The 21,078-nt window shown below is 39.6% G+C and overlaps 1 protein-coding gene across 1 annotated transcript in view; it reads right to left on the bottom strand.

The window, feature by feature from the left end:
* The window catches only part of dock4 (dedicator of cytokinesis 4), a 458,861-nt gene that overhangs the window by 207,936 nt on the left and 229,847 nt on the right, over positions 1-21,078 (bottom strand). Inside the window, exon 12 of the mRNA XM_060839361.1 lies at positions 18,280-18,368. Coding sequence (XP_060695344.1) covers positions 18,280-18,368 — 89 coding nt within the window. The remainder of the gene's footprint in view (positions 1-18,279; positions 18,369-21,078) is intronic.

Here is a 21,078-nt window from a genome sequence, read left to right as displayed (position 1 = left end):
TGGAAACAAATCCTTTGGTCCAACCAGTCCATGAAGATGATAATCCCAAACTAAACTAGTCCCATCTGCCTGCTCCTGACCCATGACCCTGCAAACCTTTCCTATTGATGTACTTATCCAAATGTCTTTTGAACACTAACTGAACACACATCCACCACTTTCTTCGAAATTTATGCTACACGCAAACCACCCTCTGTGTAGAAACATTGCCCCTCATGTCTTTTATAAATCTCTCTCCGCTCACATTAAAAATTTGACTCCATCCTATGGAAAAAACACCTACCATTAACCCTATCGCCCTCATAATTTTATAAACTTCTTTTAGGTCACCTCTCAACCTCCTGTGCTCCAGTGAAAGTGTGAAATGATTTTGCATTGAAACAGTTTGTGTGAAATGCAAGTCTACTGTGTAAAACTGGCATTCTGCATTCAATATACATTTATTCAAGAAATTTAATGACTTTGCTATATAATAATCCATTAAATCAAAGAGAAGTTGAAAGTTGAAATAATAATTACAAATGAATAATAGAACAACTAAAACAGAAACAAGCACAGTACTGTAACAGTTAAATTCTTCAGTGTTCAATATGTAACTTACAGTTAAAGTTACGCAACACTATCAGGCAAACAATTTTAACACAAAGTTGGAGCATAAAAAGAGACAATCGAGATGGAAGCTTCAACGCTAACTGATAAATATGCTTATTTGGAAGCACTGGCTTTCGGAACGCCGTTCCTTATTGTGGAGGTTAAGATCATGCTCACAGAATTTATAGCCAAAGGAGTCCAATGTCATGACCGGTACCTCCAAGTCACGATAAATATGCATAATTCTAACCTATAAAATTCAGATACCTGTTCCTCTAAAAAAAAAGAACAAATAGTCACTAAAATGGGTACACATTTTGACCTTATGATACAATCTTAAAACATACTACAAAATGAGATTAAAATAAAGACTTTAAATAGATCATTGCAACACAGGTCCAAACATCATTTCACAACAGTGGACTCAGGCCAATACAACAGTGCATGCACAAATTTAAACTGGAATGAGTCTGAATATTTATACCAGCTAATTAGAACTATCATGTATGCATCAAGATAGTTTGCAACTCTGAATTATGAAGTCTTGTACTTTAAAATTACTTCATATTGTAGGCCTTTAAAAAGCGCAAACAATTGATAAAACTTTGCTTTATTTTTCATTTTTGCACTGTTTAGTTTGTGTAAAGTTTGAAGAGTCTATTTAAAATATAATGAAATTCGTAAACAGATCAGGGAACCACATATTTATTCCCAAGACGTCATTTACTGTAGCTAGTTAATAAATATTATGAATAATTAAATGGAACATTCTGTTACTGCAGGAAGAAAACAACAGTGAAACTCCTCACCCTGTGGATCTTCACTAAAGTTTTAACATTTGAAATTCTGTTGTTCATACATAATGTTATACAGTATTTGTGACAATTTTCTGCCTTCCTCTTTTCATCTTAAGGCACTTAAAATCTTTGCTGGTACATGAAGACATCTAATCACCATTGTCAATTGTGTTAAATATTTTCACGATGCTGGCATGCTATTCTGGATTTCAAATGGAGATCCCAGATTCTCAATCTCCATCCAAAGAGCATCAGCCATGTATTCCTGCAAAAGGCAGATGAGACTAAGTGAAGTAAGTAAATGTAAGTACAAGCTTCTACAATTCTTGCTGGAATATGTCGTGCATCCATTTCACCTACTTAAACCAAGTCCAATTCACTTCTTAGCAGGTAGTCTATCACTTTTAAACTTTAGAAACGTAATGGTATTTAGAGATTTGTCATATATATCAAAAATTATTATAGTTTTGAATTATGAGTTTTAGCTGATATTATCAGTTCGGTTTAATAGCTATTCGCAGTTATGTATCACTCCTAATCTATAAATTGGGCATTTTGGTTGGAGCTTTACTATTGTGTTGGTGAGAAGTAGCAGGCAAGATTATCCTGATTCAAAACTGTTTACTTCTAAGAATCTGTATGTGCCAGCAAAGGAAGGCCTGGTATGGTGCATCAGAGGTAAGGAACTTCAAGAGGCAGTGACAGATTTGCACTGTTTACCAAAAGCTGATCTCCAGGTAATCTCCATTTCAGCAACAACATTGTCCATCGCTACCAAATGTAGATAGATGTAAGAGGCTCAATCTAAGCTGTCACAGGGATATTAACATCAAACTTTGTGCCTGCAGAAATCTACCACTGAAGTCAATAATTTTGCCACTTTCCCTGGGATAGTAGAATGAAAGGCATTCTTCTCCCTAGATTGTAAGATTCCCAAAAGCACAGATGCCAGAGACTCACAGGATCTTTTATCTAATTCCATGATCATCATAACCTAAGAATTCCACTCCATTATTTATACCATTCATCTATGGACAATAGCAGAAACACAATGGGGATAATTTAGCCACTGAAGGCATTTTGAAGCAAAATGTCAAGAATTAGGTGGGAACAGAAACCATCTATAATTTAACTGTGCAGTTTCTTTCAAGAAAAGAACAATAAAAGCAATAAAGTTGTGAGAACACAAACATTTTCAAGTTTCCAGACAAGTCGTGCGCAACCAAAGCACAAAAGCAAAATATGGCAGATGCTGGAAATCTGTAATCAAACGGAAAATATTGCTTTAATAGCTTTAACAGAAACTGTGCACAAAAGGAGCAAAGATAAAGTTCAGAGATAAATGTCAGGGACCTGAAACATTACCTTTTTGCCTTTCAATGAATGCTATCAGATCAGTCTGGAATTTTCTGCATTTTTTGTTTTTATTACACACCTTGCAGACTTAAATATTTATTAGGTCATCATTCATTAATGTCTAGAAGTGTAAAAAGTATTGAAACATACAAAGTTTCTGAAGGGGCTTGACAGGTAGATGTCAAGAAGACGTTTCAACTACTGCAAGAAATCTCAAACCAGGGAACAAAGTTAGAGAATAAGGGAGCTTTCATTTAAACCTGAGGTGCAAAGGAATTTATTCTCCCAGAGGGCAGTGACTGTCTGGAATTCTTTACTCAAGGGAATTGTGGTGGTTAGATTACAGATAGTATTTTAAAAGGACATTTAAAGGATATTTAAATTATCAAAGAGTTGATAGCTATGCTGAGCTAAAATGAAAGAGTACTTTAGGTCTGGGCCAGATCAGCAATGGCTTTGTTGAATATGGGCAGGTTTGAGGAGCTATGGTTTATAACTTAATGTTCTTACTGCAGTTCTTTTATAGTTACTTGCTTACTTCCTTGGATGTTCCCATCAAATCAAGAACAAATATTTAAAAATATTGGTTTGCATGCTATATATTTTACAATTTGAAGTAGCACAAGCATGCAGGGCCGGAAAGTTAGGCAATCAGAACAGTCAGGAGCCAGCACATATTCTCCAATAACAAAATGGAAAAGTATAAATTAAAGAAGAAATTATTTACATGGGAGTTCAGCCAATATTAATTTTGCATTTTAGTGTATTCAGCTCTTGTCACATTTTACAGGAACCATGTAGTTTTGCTTTAGTAATTAAAGGTATTAGTGCTACTCTAATTTATATCAATGACACAAATACCCAGTCTTTCACTAACACAACAACCTAGTGTTGTAGAAGATGCAGCACTGGTGAAGCATAAAAATGAGAGAGGTGCAAATGATTTTCTGAAGTAATTAACAGCTGGTATCTCAGAAGACAGTCCCAAATGTGCAAAAATAGCACAGGACAACATAAAGCAGTTTTTATTCCTATGAATACATTTTAAAATGCTTTAGGAACAATTATGTTGATTATACATGAAGGGTCCTACAACCATGGAAGCACAAGAGGGCACTAAAAATACATCCTATCCCTGACAAGACTGTTGTACACACACTATCAGCACTTCCCAGGACAAAAGCAGTATTAAAGGTACAAATTTAAATCATCACTTCATCCTGCAGACTAATATTTCAAAACAGCATACAAGGTACATGGAGCTCAGATAGTGTAGGCTACAATATGAAAGCAGAAGATAAATTATACAGACATTCAGTTTCGTATTCCTTTGAGTTTCCCCACATGCCAACAGAAAATGCTACTTCATCATAAACCCAGAATTCACTCCAAAAACTGCTGGAAACAGCATTAAGTGAGTACTGGGATAGTACAAGGCAATGTGGCGAAGTGGGTAGCTGTTTCAGATAGCCTACAAAGGTAAACTCGATAGACTCTACTCTTCCTCTGCTATAACATGTTTTAGCTCAAGCATTCTGTGCAACAGAGACACCTGAAGCTTTTTAAACCCATTGAAAGTTTTGATGCAGCGTGTGAAGGAAAAGACTGACTTTTTTCAAGGTTTCATTAGCTTAAAATGATGCCTTAGAGGTGATCAGAGATTTTGAAAAAAAAATGTTTGCAGAGACGTTTCAGAGCATGGAATTCATTGTCACATGAAATAATTCAGACTGTTACAAAATGGAATGCAAGAGTAGATAAACACTTGAAATAGAGGAAGATACCGAGCTATGGAGTGACGGATGGATTAGGCTCAGGTTGGATGGATGGAGCTATGGAGTGATGGATGGATTAGGTTCAGGTTGGTCCAGTTAAGAATCAGCACAAATTTGTTGTGACTCTTTCCGTGCTGTGAATTGCTATTTTCTCCAGCCACATAAAGATGCTGAAGATACATTTCAAATCTTTCGAGATCGGAATGTGGAATAGTAGTTAATGTTTGTTTATTCCCAATGTATTTGTTCCTGTTTTTCAAACAAAAATACATTCTAAAGAGCTTTACACAGGAAAAGCAACACAGGCCGTCAAGCATGAAAAATTAGGAACACAATGAATACAAGAAAGACTTCAATTTATATAGCACTTTCTACAATCAGCAGACATTGCAAAGTCATTTGCAGCTAATTAAGTACTTTCTGAAGTTAAAAAACATAGAAAGTCTGAAAGCTTCCAGTGCTCAGTGCTCAACTATTCCCCAAGTAATGCAGAAGTGGAAAAACAAATTGTTGGTGCAGGTATTATATCAAGACATCTGTGTCTAGCAAGCAGTATGTATTTGCAAGAAGAAGAAGCTCGGACCCTCAGAACATATGGAAATAAAAAAACCAACTTGAGTAAATATGACTGAGAATTTGCCATAATATATGATTAGTAGCCATTAGTTTCTGTCAGATTGTCACAGCTAATCTAGAGTCTATACACATATCAAATTCTGGTCAACGTTCACTGTTTTTGGATTGCTCAAAATTTCAGTAAAAATTAACAGGAATTAGTAGGACAAATGCATTTGCCTCGGGTCTCGAGAATGTCGCATATTGTCTGCTCATGCATTGATGTGCTGGTTTGAACCTAACTGGAGTTTTGAAGCCTGTTCTAAATCACAGGGTCTTCTTGCGTTTCTTGATTATGCATGATGCCAAATAAACCAAATGTTCAACATTTTCTCTTCCAGGAATCAATGGAGTGGTCTCAGCTTGAAGGTGGCTTCCACGCAGGCCATCAACAGAAAACAGCACAGAACAGCAGCAATTGGTCCCTCACCATATGGCAAATTATAAATAAATAACTCAACATACTGAATTTATTATAAATCAAAGAAAAAATAATAACATTGAAATACAAAGCCTGATGGCATTTTTAAAAAAAGTTTTTCTCTGAATTTGGTGAAACCGGTGATGGGAGAGAAACACTTAAAAATGTTTTTATTCTTTCTTTCCCAAAATGATACAGGAATATTGCCAGGCTTGGCACATATCCAGAAAATAAGACGACCAGACTGAAAACATTTGAAAAATCTGACCCGGTTTCAAGATCACAGGATGCTGTTTGTTTTATGAAATTTTTATTGATAGGTGATTTTTGAGAAGATTTGTAGCTCAGGTTGATGATAAGTATGTAACTTTTGAAAACAAAGCTTCAAGTTCAGCGAGTGAACTTAAATAGTTATTGATAGGCCCTTTAAAACGTAAAGGTGGCATTACTTGTGAGATATGTAGTGGCAGAAATATAGCACCGGCTCTTACAAGCTGGGTTTTCACCTTGTGTATCCATCTTACACGCCAGTCATAGAAACATGAATACCTCAAATAAAAAGGAAATTTGTCATTTTCAGGCATATAAAATGAGATAACCTTGTGTGTCTCTTTCCTCAAGGTTTAATTTAATTAGGTCTTAAGCACTCTGTTTAGCATGCCTCTTTCTTTTCAGGTGAAGGGAATTAAATTTTTCAAAAATAAAAATTTTGATTTCATGTACAACATGTATTTTTCTACAGCAATCCTTACATCCTTAATTAAACAGAGCTTTAACGATGCAGGCAAAACATAAATTAATGAGAATCAAGAGCAGAAGAAACCATAATAGAGAAAGGGTTATAATTAGAATTATAAGAGTAGGACAGTATGTGGCAAAGTGGAGGCATTTAGTGAGCAAACTAAAAAGGGAATACATAAATGACTGAAACAGTAGCTGCAAATAACACCCTGAAAACATTAAGGACAAGAAGCAATATGTTCTACAGCATGGAGTCTAAGCAGGGATGCATGACTGAAGAGAATTATGGAAATTGAACGGGGTCCGATCATGATGGGGTTTAAAAGCAAATGCATTAAAGTTATCAAGCATAGAGGTCGACACAGCTGGGTTAAGAACAGACATTTGAAGACTGAAACGTGAGAAAAGTAGAAATGAGTTGCCATGATGGAAGGCAACTCAGATAATTTTATTTAGACATTCCAGTGATATTTATAAATCCAGTGATCACAATGTAAATTAGATTTTGAGGAACTAGGGAAAAATGCATGTTTGGAGGCAAATGATACTGCTTAAGAAACAAATGTATATGTACCCACCTTTTTGAGCAAAACTGAACTTCATTTTGTAAGAATCTAGTATAACCCGAGGGTCACGTGAATATACATGACGTTTTAAGACTCAAATAAAACTAATTCCACCTTAACCTGCAGATTTTTCTTGAAAGCTTGAAAAAAAACATTTTCACCACATCTTAACATTTGCAAAAGGACGACAAGTTGTGTTAAAATATACTGATATTATAACTGGAACAAAGTTATGCTATCCATCTCATGAATGTTAGAACATAGAACATAGAACAATACAGCACAGAACAGGCTCATCGGTCCACAATGTTGTGCCGAACATTTGTCCTAGCTTAAGCATCTATCCACGTACCTATCTAACTACCGCTTAAAGGTCACCAATGATTCTGACTCTACCACTCCCACAGGCAGCGCATTCCATGCCCCCACCACTCTCTGGGTAAAGAATCTACCCCTAACATCCCCCCTGTACCTGCCACCCTTCACCTTAAATTTATGTCCCCTTGGAACACTCTGTTGTACACGGGGAAAAAGTCTCTGACTGTCTACTCTATCTATTCCCCTGATCATCTTATAAACCTCTATCAAGTCACCCCCTCATCCTTTGCCATTCCAATGAGAAAAGGCCTAGCACTCTCAACCTATCCTCGTACGATCTATTCTCCATTCCAGGCAACGTCCTGGTAAATCTCCTCTGCACCCTCTCCAAAGCTCCCACATATTTCCTAAAATGAGGTGACCAGAACTGCACACACTACTCCAAATGTGGCCTTACCAAGGTCCTGTACAGCTGCAACATCACCTCATGACTCTTGAATTCAGTCCCTCTGCTAATGAACGCTAATACACCATAGGCCTTCTCACAAGCTCTATCGACCTGAGTGGCAACTTTCAAAGAGCTATGAACATAGACCCCAAGATCCCTCTGCTCCTCCACCTGACTAAGAACCCTAACGTTAACCCTGTATTCAGCATTCTTATTTGTCCTTCCAAAATGGACAACCTCAGACTTGACAGGGTTGAACTCTATCTGCCACTCCTCAGCCCAGCTCTGCATCATATCTAAGTCCCTTTGCAGCTGACAACAGCCCTCCTCACTATCCACAACTCCACCTATCTTCGTATCGTCTGCAAATTTACTGACCCACCCTTTGACTTCCTCTTCCAAGTCATTAATAAAAATTATAAACAGCAGAGGACCCAGAACTGATCTCGGCGGAATGCCACTTGTAACTGGGCTCCAGGCTGAATATTTACCATCTACCACCACTGACCGGCTAGCCAGTTCTCTATTCAACTGGCCAAATTTCCCACTATCCCACGCCTCCTGACTTTCCGCATAAGCCTACCATGGGGAACCTTATCAAATGCCTTACTAAAATCCATGTACACTACATCCACTGCTCTACCTTCATCCACATACTTGGTCACCTCCTCAAAGAATTCAATAAGACTTGGAAGGCAAGACCTACCCCTCAGAAATCCTTGCTGGCTGTCCCTAATCAAGCAGTGTCTTTCCAGATACCCATAAATCCTATCCCTCAGTACCCTTTCCATTACTTTGCCTACCACCGAAGAAAGACTAACTGGCCTGTAATTCCCGTGGTTATCCCTACTCCCTTTTTTGAACAGGGGCACAACATTCACCATTCTCCAGTCCCCTGGTACCACCCCCATTGACAGTGAAGACGAAAAGATCATAGCCAATGGTTCTGCAATTTCCTCTCATGCTTCCCACATAATCCCAGGATATGTCCCCTCAGACCCAGGGGACTTGTCTATCCTCAAGTTTTCAAAATGCCCAACACATCTTCTTTCCTAACAAGTATTTCCTCTAGCTTACCAGTCTGTTTCACACTCTCCTCTTCAACAATACGGCCCTTCTCATTTATAAATACTGAAGAAAAGTACTCATTCAAGACCTCTCCTATCTCTTCCGACTCCATACACAGTCTCCCACTACTGTCCTTGATCGGACCTACCCTTGTTCTTGTCATTCTCATGTTTCTCACATATGCATAAAAGGTCTTGGGGTTATCCTTGATCCTACCCGCCAAAGATTTTTCATGCCCTCTCTTAGCTCTCCTCATCCCTTTCTTCAGCTCCCTCCTGGCTATCCTGTATCCCTCTAATGCTCTGTCTGAATCTTGTTTCCTCAACCTTATGTAAGCCTCCTTCTTCCTCTTTACTAGACATTCAACCTCGGTCGTCAACCAAGGTTCTCTCACACGACCATCTCTTTCCTGCCTGATAGATACATACATATCAAGGACACGCCGTATCTGTTCCTTGAAAATGTTCCACATTTCAATGACATCCTTCCCTGACAGCCTATGCTCCCAACTTATGCTCCTCAGATCCTGTCTTGCAACATCATATTTACCCTTCCCCCAATTGTAAAACATACCCTGTTGCACACACCTATCTCTCTCCATAACCAAGGGGAAAGTCACAGAATTGTGGTCACCATCACCAAAATGCTCACCCACTAAGAAGCCTATCACTTGTCCCGGTTCGTTACCGATGTCAATATCACATCAAATAACAACTATCAACAAATGTGACAGTTATCTTCATGCTTCTAATGCCCACTTTCTTCTGACCCCAGCTAATGGCAAGGAGGCCAAGTTAGACTCCAGAGTGAAACCTGGCTTGATAAGCCACAAGTTTTATTTTGTAACAAATACAGAAATTGCTAGATAAACTCAGCAGGTCTGGCACAATCTGTGGTGAGAAAGCTGAGCTAACATTTCTAATCCAGTCGCTCTGCATCAGAATCTGAGCTTTTCTGATGGAAGGTCACTGGATTGAAATGTTAACTCTGCTTTTTCCCCCAAATTACTTTTGCCAACAATTTCTGCTTTTGTTCCAGATTGCCAGCATTCGCAGATCTTTGTTTTATTTTCATTTTACTTGGTAATTTGGTTACCCTCATGGTCAGTCATTGAACATCTTCACAAATGGCTACCCATGTGCTAGTGACAAAATAAATGGAAAAAAACAAAGTTGCGTGTATATGTAATAATTTGGAAAATTCTTATCATAAACAAAAAAAGTATTCAATCCATTTTCCCAGCAATAGCCTTTATACATGTCATCATTCCTGTGAATTATCCTTCCTATCCTCACCAGTAACTATTCAAATTATGAAATCTCCTGAATTTCATTTTGGCAAATTTCTGCACATTCCCTAGCGAGGATTCTGTTACTGTACCTCTTCCCGGACACAGACATGGCATAGACTAACTCAGAAGTTTGCTCACTTAACTCCAAGAAAACAAGTTCTTTCCCAGTCCTCTCGACTTGGCCTGCTGAAACAGCTTCAGACTTATGTTCAGCCTGGAGATGGCTGAAACTTTGGCTGCCCTTCAGCTGGTGTGGATCTTTTCTTCCTCTGAACTGAACATGCTTCTTACAAGTGTAACTTAAAACACTTCAGCACTATCTCTCCCAGTAGCTCATCTAGACACTTACTTGAAATCACGCTAGAAACGTTGTTTCGGAAAAACATTTCTGACACTTAAAAATCACCTTCATAGAATCACTGTTTAAGAATGGCGGTAAAGACAAGCCAGGGAACTATAGACCGGTGAGCCTGAACTCAATGGTGGGCAAGTTGTTGGAGGGAACCCTGAGGGACAGGATGTACATGTATTTGGAAAGGCAAGGACTGATTAGGGATAGTCAACCTGGCTTTGTGCGTGGGACATCATGTCTCATAAACTTGATTGAGTTTTTTGAAGAGGTAACAAAGAAGATTGATGAGGCAGAGCAGTAGATATGATTTATATGGACTTCAGTAAGGCGGTCGACAAGGTTCCCTATGGGAGACTGATTAGCAAGGTTAGATCATGGAATACAGGGAGAACTAGCCATTTGGATACAGAACTGGCTCAAAGGTAGAAGACAGAGGGTGGTGGTGGAGGGTTGTTTTTCAGACTGGAGGCCTGTGACCAGTGGAGTGCCACAAGGATTGGTGCTGGGCCCTCTACATTTAGTCATTTACATAAATGATTTGGATGTGAGCATAAGAGGTACAGTTCGTAAGTTTGCAGATGACACCAAAATTGGAGGTGTAGTGGACAGTGAAGAGTGTTACCTCAGATTACAACAGGATCTTCATCAGATGGGCCAATGGGCTGAAAAGTGGCAGATGGAGTTTAATGCAGATAAACGCGAGGTGCTGCATTTTGGGAAAGCAAATCTTAGCAGGACTTATATACTTAATGGGAAGGTTCTAGGGAGTGTTGCTGAAGAAAGAGACCTTGGAGTGCAGGTTCATAGCTTCTTGAAAGTGGAGTCACAGGTAGATAGGATGGTGAAGAAGGCGTTTGGTATATTTCCTTTATTGGTCAGAGTATTGAGTACAGGAGTTGAGAGGTCATGTTGCGGCTGTACAGGACATTGGTTAGGTCCCTCTCAGAATATTGCATGCAATTCTGGTCCCCTTCCTATCAGAAAGATGTTGTGAAACTTGAAAGGGTTCGAAAAGATTTACAAGGTTGGAGGATCTGAGCTACAGGGAGAGGCTGAACAGGCTGGGGCTGTTTTCCCTGAAGCGTCGGAGGCTGAGCGGTGACCGTATAGAGGTTTACAAAATTATGAGGAGCATGGATAGGATAAATGGACAAAGTCTTTTCCCTGGGGTCAGGGAGTCCAGAACTAGAGGGCATAGGTTTAGGGTGAGAAGGGAAAGATATAAAAGAGACCTAAGGGGTAACTTTTTCAAACAGAGGGTGGTAAGTGTATGGAAGGAGCTGCCCAGAGGAAGTGGTGGAGGCTGGTACAATTGCAACATTTAAGAGGCATTTGGATGGGTATATGAATAAGAAGGGTTTGGAGGGATATGGGCTGGGTGCTGGCAGGTGGGACTAGATTTGGTTGGGATATCTGGTTGCATGGACGGGTTGGACCGAAGGATCAGTTTCAATGCTATGCATCTCTGTGACTCTATGACTCTATAACTAAAAAGCAAAATCCCATTTAACTCTACATGAGAACCCAAATAATAATAAATGTTATAAATTTTCATCACAATTTCATTTCTTAATAACGTGTACACCATTTCATTCGAATTTGGCATTAAATCATTTATTTACATTAATTGAATAAACCAAGGAAGATATTCACTCTAAAGTATCACCTCAGATTTCGACTAAAGAGAGGCAAAAATATTGGTCAGCGTAAACAGGAAAAAAATGATTGTTTCAGTTAACTCATGATCTAATTATGAGTGGGCTGGACTGAGTAGACAGGGAAAAGTAAAAGGAAGAAGAATGAGAAGGCATTAGGTGTGTGCAGTAGGTACAAGGGTGTTGTGAGAAAACATCATTTTCTTATCCAGCAAGCAGTTAGGGTTTGGAAAGCACTGCCTAGAAATTTGGTGGAGGCAATTGACACTTTCAAGAGGGCATTATATGATTATTTCAAAATAAACAGTGTGCGAGAGCATGGGGAAAAAGGAGGAGATTGGCACTAGGCAATGATGCTCGTTTAAAGGGCCAGTGCAGGTATGATAGGTGAATGGCCTCTGTCTGCGCCACAACAACTCTGATTCTGTGGCACATGACGTGATTATGTACTATGATGGTAAATTAGTGCTCTGGAAGTTATCAAATTGGTGGCATGCATTGCAAAGAATACATTATCTTAGTCAGTTTGTATCAACAACAATATATTTGATGAACTGCAGTGTAACAAACAATAGCATGGATCTGTATTAAAGTAAGTTGAGAGCTATGGCTTCCCAAACTTCAGAGTAATGTTAAGTGAGGAGGGAACAGGGAGCTCTCCAGTTGAGCCAAACATGTTTATTATTAACAAGTTGTGCATGAAAAATGTTTGCAGTAGTTACCATTCAATACCAGTTCAGCAATGCTGTTCTCCTTTTGTATTGTAGTCAACAGAAAAAGTACCATCATTAAACTATTATCATTAAAAAGTACTTCATTAGCTCACTGAACTTAAGCGGCAAGACATGCAAGATATTGTGCACTGGTACAAACCAGTCCGGTTTTGTATGCAACAGTTTTACTCAAGATTTCCAAAAGGCACTTGCTAATGTATTGTACATTAGGCTACTTAAGAGCCCATTATGGGGGGTAGTATACAAACATAAATCGAGGATAAAGGTATCATTTTTGGGATGTCAACTTGTAACTGACAATGCCATAGGGATTACTGTTGTGACCACATTTATTTACTGTATATATTGATCATTTGGTTAATGAAGGTGCTATCGCCATGTTTGCAGATGATTCAATAGATGAGAAGCAAGTACTGTAGTGACGATGACAAGTAGTATATGGAGGAATATAAATAAGTTAACCCTGTATTCAAAAACTCAGCAGATGGAATATAACGAGAAAGAATGTGAAGTTATGCATTTGGCAGGATGAATACAAACAATGGATAAAGACTGCAGAAAGCTGCAGCACAAAGGGTCATGGTCCATGAATAATAACAAGTTAGCATCTGAGCTCAGTGGGTAATAGGAAAAGCCAAGACTTTTAGTTCAAAGGGAAGAGGGGTATGGGATCCTGCTGAAACTAAACAGGATCACAATTGAAATACCGTGAAATTTGGTCCTCGTATCTGAGGAATGATATGCTAGCACTGGAGGCAGTCCAGAGAAGGTTCACTAGGTTGATTCAGAGTATGAATGGATTTTCTTATCAGGAGTAGTACAGCAGGTTGGATTTGTACTCATTGCATTTAGAAGAATGAAAAGAGACCTTAACGAAATGTGAGATTCCTGGGGGCTAGACAGGGTAAATGTGGAGATGTAGTTAACTCGTTGTTAGAGTGTGTTAGGACCAGACAAGGTAATAAGAGTAAGGAGTCACTCTTTGAAAACAGATGGGAAGGATTTTGTTTCCCTTATAATGGTGAGATTGTGGAACATTTTTCTGCTGAGGTTTGTCAAGGCTGAATGTTCAGTGTATTCAAGACTAAGATAGACAGACTTGAAATCATTAAGGAATCAAGGGTTATGGGGACAAAGCAAGAAAATGGAGTTGAGGAATATCAGTTCAGCCATGATCTTATTAATGGTGGAGGGAACTGAATGGCCCCCACCTGCTCCTATACTTTACTTCAACCTATTCCTACATGATAGGTTCTTCACATTTAATCAGTCCAGAGAGTGGTGCATGTATAGAATGAGCTGCCAGAGGAAGTGGTGGAGGCTGGGACAATTACAACATTTAAATGGCATCTGGATGTGTATATGAATAGGAAGGGTTTGGAAGGAAATGGGCCAAGTGCTGGCAAATGGGATTAGTTAGGATTGGGATATCTGGTCGGCATGGATGGTTGGACTGAAGGGTCTGTTTCCATGCTGCACATCTCTATGACTCTATGTGGAGGACAGTAACAGACTTCAGGATTATATAAAGGGATGAAATGTGAAGGTACATGACAGATGCAATTAATGCCCCTCTAAGCTGTCCGGCTGTGCACACACGCAGTTTCTCTGCTGTTCCATGCACAGCAGTTGGTGTTAGACATTGACTTTCGGTTCTGGAAATCACTTTTAAAACACTGACAGGCCTCAAACATCTGCACAGCCAATATGGAAAATAGGGGGTATGTTAGAAACTGCTCCTCGGATGCTGCCTGAACTGCTGTGCTTCCCCAGCACCACTAATCCAGAATCTGGTTTCCAGCATCTGCAGTCATTGTTTTTACCTAGAAACAAAACAAAGTGCTGCAATTCTAAAAGAAATGCAGGAGCATACACAAGTCTTCGAAGATGACATGACAAGTTGAGAAGGCTGTCAAAAAGGCACATGGGATCCTTGGCTTTATAATAAGAGACAACAACTTAAAAGCACGGAAGCTATGCTAAAATTTTACAAAACACTGATTGACCTTCCAGCCAACTTACAGTCCATTCCCAGGCGCCACAGCTCAGGAAGGATGTCAAGGTCTCAGAGAGGATGCAGACAAGATTCATTGGAAGAAAAGATTTTCAGTTATGTGCCAACTCTAGAGCAAACAGAGTCATTCTCCACAGAGCAAAGGAAATGAAAACACCTGATTGATTCAAGTTTCAAATTCTTGAAGACTTTGGATAGAGTAAATAAGGAGGAATTGCTTTTCCTCACAGAATTGTAAAGTACCAGAGGAGATTTTTAAAAGCCAGTTAACAAAGGAAAAAGAGACATATCAATTGATTTAATTACAGTGGGCCATGATCTGGAAAGCACTCCCTGCAGGGGTTAGGGGAAGGGGAAAAGTATTCAAAAGAAAGCATGCTCAAAGAGCCGACATTTCCGCCACCTCCAAAGAGACCCCACCACCAGGGATATATTTCCCTCCCCACCCCTTTCCGCCTTCCACAAAGACCATTCCCTCCGTGACTACCTGGTCAGGTCCATGCCCCCCGACAGCCCATCCTCCCATCCTGGCACCTTCCCCTGCCACCGCAGGAACTGTAAAACCTGCGCCGACACCACCTCCCTTACCTCTATCCAAGGCCCTAAAGGAGCCTTCCACTTCCAAAGTTTTACCTGCACATCCACCAATATCATTTATTGTATCCGTTGCTCAAGATGCAGTCTCCTCTATATTGGGGAGACTGGACGCCTCCTAGAAGAGCGCTTTAATGAACATTTCTGGGACACCAGCACCAATCAACCACACCGCCCTATGGCCCAACATTTTAACACCCCCTCCCACTCTGCAGAGGACATGGAGGTCCTGGGCCTCCTTCACCGCCACTTCCTCACCACTAGATGCCTGGAGGAAGAATGCCTCATCTTCTGCCTCGGAACACTTAACCCCAGGGCATCAATGTGGACTTCAACAGTTTCCTCATTTCCCCTTCCCCCACCTCACCCTAGTTCCAATCTTCCAGCTCAGCACTGTCGCCATGACTTGTCCTACCTGCCTATCTTCTTTTCCACCTATCCACTCCACCCTCCTCCCTGACCTATCATCTTGATCCCCTCTCCCACTCACCTATTGTACTCTATGCTACTTTCTTCCCACCCCCACCCTCCTCTAGCTTATCTCTCCACCCTTCAGGCTCTCTGCCTGTATTCCTGATGAAGGGCTTTTGCCCGAAACGTCGATTTTATTGCTCCTCGGATGCTGCCTGAACTGCTGTGCTCTTCCAGCACCACTAATCCCAAATCTGGTTTCCAGCATCTGCAGTCATTGTTTTTTTTACCTCAAAGAGCCATAGTCTATTCTGTGCTTTATCATACTATGATAAAGAAGTGCAGTTTTAAACTATTAACAATTGAAAAATGCAGACCGGAAACAATATGTGCAGAAAATTTCGAAGTAATTTTAGCTCTGCATGTATAAAAGATAAACAGCATAGTAGAAGCCATTGTTCAAGAATGGTTCCCCTCAAGAACAACAAGACCCAATAAAAAATGATCACACGGATGTTCATCAGCAGCGCAGGGTTCTTTGTTTCAAGTTATTCAAAACAATGTTATGTCCCTTCCAAACGGAAAGGAGCAGAGACATTATACTTGCAGAGCGCACAACACTGTTTCAGTGGATTCCATCCCTTTTGAGAACAAATGAAAGCTTTCTAAATTGTTGCCATGGAGCCCATTGTGGAAGCTGTTTCTGCTGCTTTATATTGTCAATAATAAATACACCATGTTACCATTTCATGGATGTTAAACCCAAACTCCAAGTAAATCACTTGTTCTTAGTTATTGACCTATAACAGATTCCCAAATGTGCCAATTGCTAGATACTGAATTTGTAGCAAAACAGCAGAGCTGTATTTAGTCCAGCCTTTACTTTTTAATTATACACCATAACAAATTCCCAGCCACATTCATTACTATATGACAGTTTTCTCTTCATTCCTCCCTTCCCCCCACTGTGATAACCTTGTTTGTTCATCGAAACAAAATTAGCCTTTCAACAAAAAAACATGTTTTGCTCATATTCGTGAAATGTTCCATAGAAGTGTGTCTTTGATATTATTCTTAATCAAATTTTATGTTCAAGAATGTTCTTCACTGATTTTCTAAATGAGGTAACCACTGTCAATATTAAGTACACCTCGAAGTATAACACAGCCAACTGCAAAGTAAATACCCCTCTGCTCCACACATTTGTGGACCTTTCTCACACATGAGGGGACCACCTCTTTCTACAGTGGCAGGGGAAGAGAGTAAGGGGCTTCTGCCTCCAGTACTGACTTAGCACACATTTGAAGGGTGGACCTATACAAACTGGTAGGTCGGTTGAGACTGACCTAAACCATTTCATACAAAAAATATGACAGAGCATTATGCAGTACAGCAGTCTTGTCCTGAGTTTGATAACAATTTTGTTTGTTAGGCATTCTAGGAGGCAATGACCTACTGGTATGATCACTGGACTATTAATCCAGAAACCTAGGTAATGCTCGGGGACCTGCGTTGAAATCTTGACATGGCAGATGGTGGAAATTGAATTTAATAAAGAAATTGGAATTAAGAGTCTAATGATGACCATGAAACCATTGTTGATTGTTAGAAAAATTCAACTGGTTCACTAATGCCATTTAAGGAAAAAAGCTGCCATCCTTACCTAGTTTGGCTTACATGTGACTTCAGACCCGCAACAATGCGGTTGACTCTTAACTGCCCTCTGGGCAATTAGGGATGGGCAATAAATGCTGGCTGAGCTAGAGATGCCTACATTCCATGAGTTAAGAAAAAAACAACATTCTTGGGTTTGTGGGTTTGCCCATCCTCAATGCATCTTGAAAAATGTGATGTTGAGCTGCATTTTAATACTGGTGCAGTCCATTGTAGTTACACCCAAAGCACCAATAGAAAGAAGGCATTCCAGAATATTCCAGCAGTGAAGTACAATACAGTTCTATATCAGGGGTAGAATGCAACTTGGACAGCAACTTGTTGATGGTGCTTTTCCCATATTTCTGCTATCCTTGTCCTTCTAGGTGATAAATAATGGAGATTTGGAGGTGACAAAACAAAGAACAAAGGACAATAGGCCTGTGCAGACACACTTTGCCCTTCCATACTGAAGCTTACAACAAGCAATTCCACCCAAGAGATTAGCACATTAAAAGCTATTGCAAAGGACTTTACAAAAGTGTGGACATGTAATATATACATTCACTGAATGTACTGAATGCCAATATTAAAGCATTATTGATCACTAATATTCTGTTCAAGAAGTAAACCAGAAAGTCTATGTTACATTCCTTCATGAGGGAATATTGTAGTTGTAATTGCAAAATAAAATGTTTCTGTCTCTTACAATTTTTTTTCAAGAAGGATGCTAAAAATCTTACTTCTGCTTATGTAATAGAAGTTAAATATCAATGCTCCAACACAATGTACATTCAGAATGCCATATAATGCATTCCTAATCCACACCATGGAAATATCCTTATTGTGTGACCCAAAGCATTAAAATTTTTCACTCACCAGCATTTGAGCTTGTCAAATTGTACCGGGCATTTAACTTCTTGATAATATTTTCATGTATTTGGTACCATTCACTTTCAGTATTGCACCTAAAACAAAATGGAACACATAATTTCAAAAAGGAATTAAAAAGTATATGATTTATCTAAAAAAGTTATTCATCAAAATACTTGCTCAGGCTATGTTCCTGGCTGACAGCACACCAGATGATGTCCTTTAGGGTCAATGAGAGGGTATTGCAATAACATGGGGTGGAGGGTACAAGCTTTACTGCCAGAGTTCCATCCAAAATGATACTCACCCCTGACTGTTGAGTGGGAAAAAAAAACAATCTTGACTCTCTCTTGGGGCGTTAGAAGTGGACACTGTCTGAGCTCCCTATTCCTTCAGTTACAAATCATCCGATTGACTGCCTAAGTAATGGGTGTCCAGTTTATGGTTTAATTCTTAACACAACTGGATAAACTGTCATTTCCATTGGCAATCCACCCGTCTTCCACTAAAATCAGAGTTGGAGATCAACGGAACATGAGGAATTTCAGATTCCACTGTGTGAATGCGACAGAATACTCATAATTACCATTTGGTTTTAAATGCATTGAATTTTAAATTTTGTTTTGTTTCAAACCTGATGAAGCATAAACAATCAAGATGAAGTCTCCTCAATGTGCTTACTTCACATGACCACTGAAAATAAATGATTTTGTTTCTAATTTTATTACATATAATTAAAAAGCCACTCTGACAACACTTAAATAAAAATAATTATCTTGAGAGTACTGGGGAACTCACTAAACAATATTGTTCAATCTCAACTCTTGGATGCAGATCACAACTTTTATTTAACAAATACGTTCAGCCCTGCCTGCCACACTGTCAGCATACTTAGATATCCCCCATCATTTATAATTTAATTAGAAATTTTATTTAATTTGTAAATGATGCATAACTTTGTTTATGTGAAAATGCGAAAGGAGAATTCAGAAATTGCAAAATACATTTCCCTCTACCTTTCTCTTCAAACTCTTCCTTTCCCATTCAATGGAGTTTACCCACTGCACAGAAGCCGAAAGGGGTTATTAAGGTCACAACATACCATGGAGCACTGAACTTCATTTCTCTCTAATAACTCGCCATGTCTGTTCTCACAAGAACTGCTAAATAAAATTCACCAGAAAGAAATTACCCACATTAGCTAGTCCAGATGATCACAACCAACTCTGCCCCCTTCACTTGATCATCAAAGATAAAAGATTCTACTCTGCTGTTAAAGGAACATCAGATCTGCAATGTGGTTTGGTGATTTAACAAATGTGCGCGCACACACACACACACACACACACACACACACACACACACACACACAAATTGCCTTTTAACAAATTTTCAGATCACTGAATTAAAGACTCTCCAATGTTTTAACGTTTATCTTACAGGCAGATCCTGTCTATGAAAAACAAACATACCAGAATTGGAATTGTTTGCTTTCGTCAGGTGTCTTGCTCAAATGGTGATGAAATGGTGGAGCAAACGCTTGAGAGCAAGGCCCACAATATCCTCCTCCAATCAGGCAGCACCTCTGAAATCATGTGTACAGTGAAGATATCCTGCCCAGCCAGTCAATCAGTGACCAGCAGCTCTTGCACTTGGCAACATCATAGAGAAGATTTGCTGCTGCCACAACAACCACCAATATTGCAAGGACCAAGTGTTTTATTTGGCTGCAATGGCATTTTTGGGTTCGGGTTGGAGGGGTGTGTAGTGGCAGTGGATTTGGAAGAAAGGGCAGGCTAGCCAATCCTTGCCTATCAGCCAATCCTTTGAATGTATATCCACCTTGCCCCCAACTGACAGGTAGCCCCACATGAGTTTACTTGTCTCACTTACCCCAGCTTGAGCAGAGATATTTGCAGCTAGAAGAGCGTCAATTGTCAGTGGACAGAAAAGTTGAGCCTGGGCCATCCAACCCAGAACTTAATTCAGGAAATCAGCAGCTTCCTGATACACATTCATCTCCCCCAAAATTAAGGTGCAATCTCTCTTCTGGGATTGGAAAATTCCATTTTAAGTTTGGAAATACATAGTGGAGACGAGAAATAGTCATGCTTAATATTGAGGCTATCATTTAACAGATATTGAAACAGAAAAATCCAAACCAGAGTAGGCCATTCAGCCCTTCAAGCCTGCTCTGCCTTTCAACAGCATCATGGCTGATCATCCAGCTCAGTATCCTGTTCTTGCTTTTGCCTCGTACCCTTTAAGTCCTTTTAACACCAAGAAATATATCTATGTATCTCCTTGAAAACATTCAATGTATTAGCCCGAACCATATTCTGTGCCAGAGAATTCCACAGGCCCACCACACTCTGGGTGAAGAAACTTTTCCTCCTCTCAGTCTGTATGCCTACTCACTATCCTTAAACTGTGTCCCCATGTTTTCTGAAACTAATGTGTTGGAAACTTGCAGTATATTAACACATTAACAGTACCTTCCTTTATTTTTCATACATGGTCGCGGAAAAGGACAAAATACAAAATAGGAAATGGCATCACCAACCCAAGGAAACCTCAACACAAAAATAGAAAGTGGCCATACCAACGATGCTTCATCCGAAGGCTCACTGATGCTGTTACCTAGTCTAGTGATGAAACGTCTGAAAATGCACCTTCCAGCTCAGCGAGCAAAACTATATCCAGAACCTCAACCTGAGCTACAAATCTTCTCAAAACTTGCTAACATCAGGAAAGACTGTTGAAGGATTCACCCATGACTTGGCAGTCAAGCTGCCAATGGAATTG

The sequence above is a fragment of the Hemiscyllium ocellatum genome, chromosome 19 (genome assembly GCF_020745735.1).
Source record: "Hemiscyllium ocellatum isolate sHemOce1 chromosome 19, sHemOce1.pat.X.cur, whole genome shotgun sequence".
Lineage (NCBI taxonomy): Eukaryota > Metazoa > Chordata > Chondrichthyes > Orectolobiformes > Hemiscylliidae > Hemiscyllium > Hemiscyllium ocellatum.
This window is presented reverse-complemented; position numbering and strand designations above follow the sequence as displayed.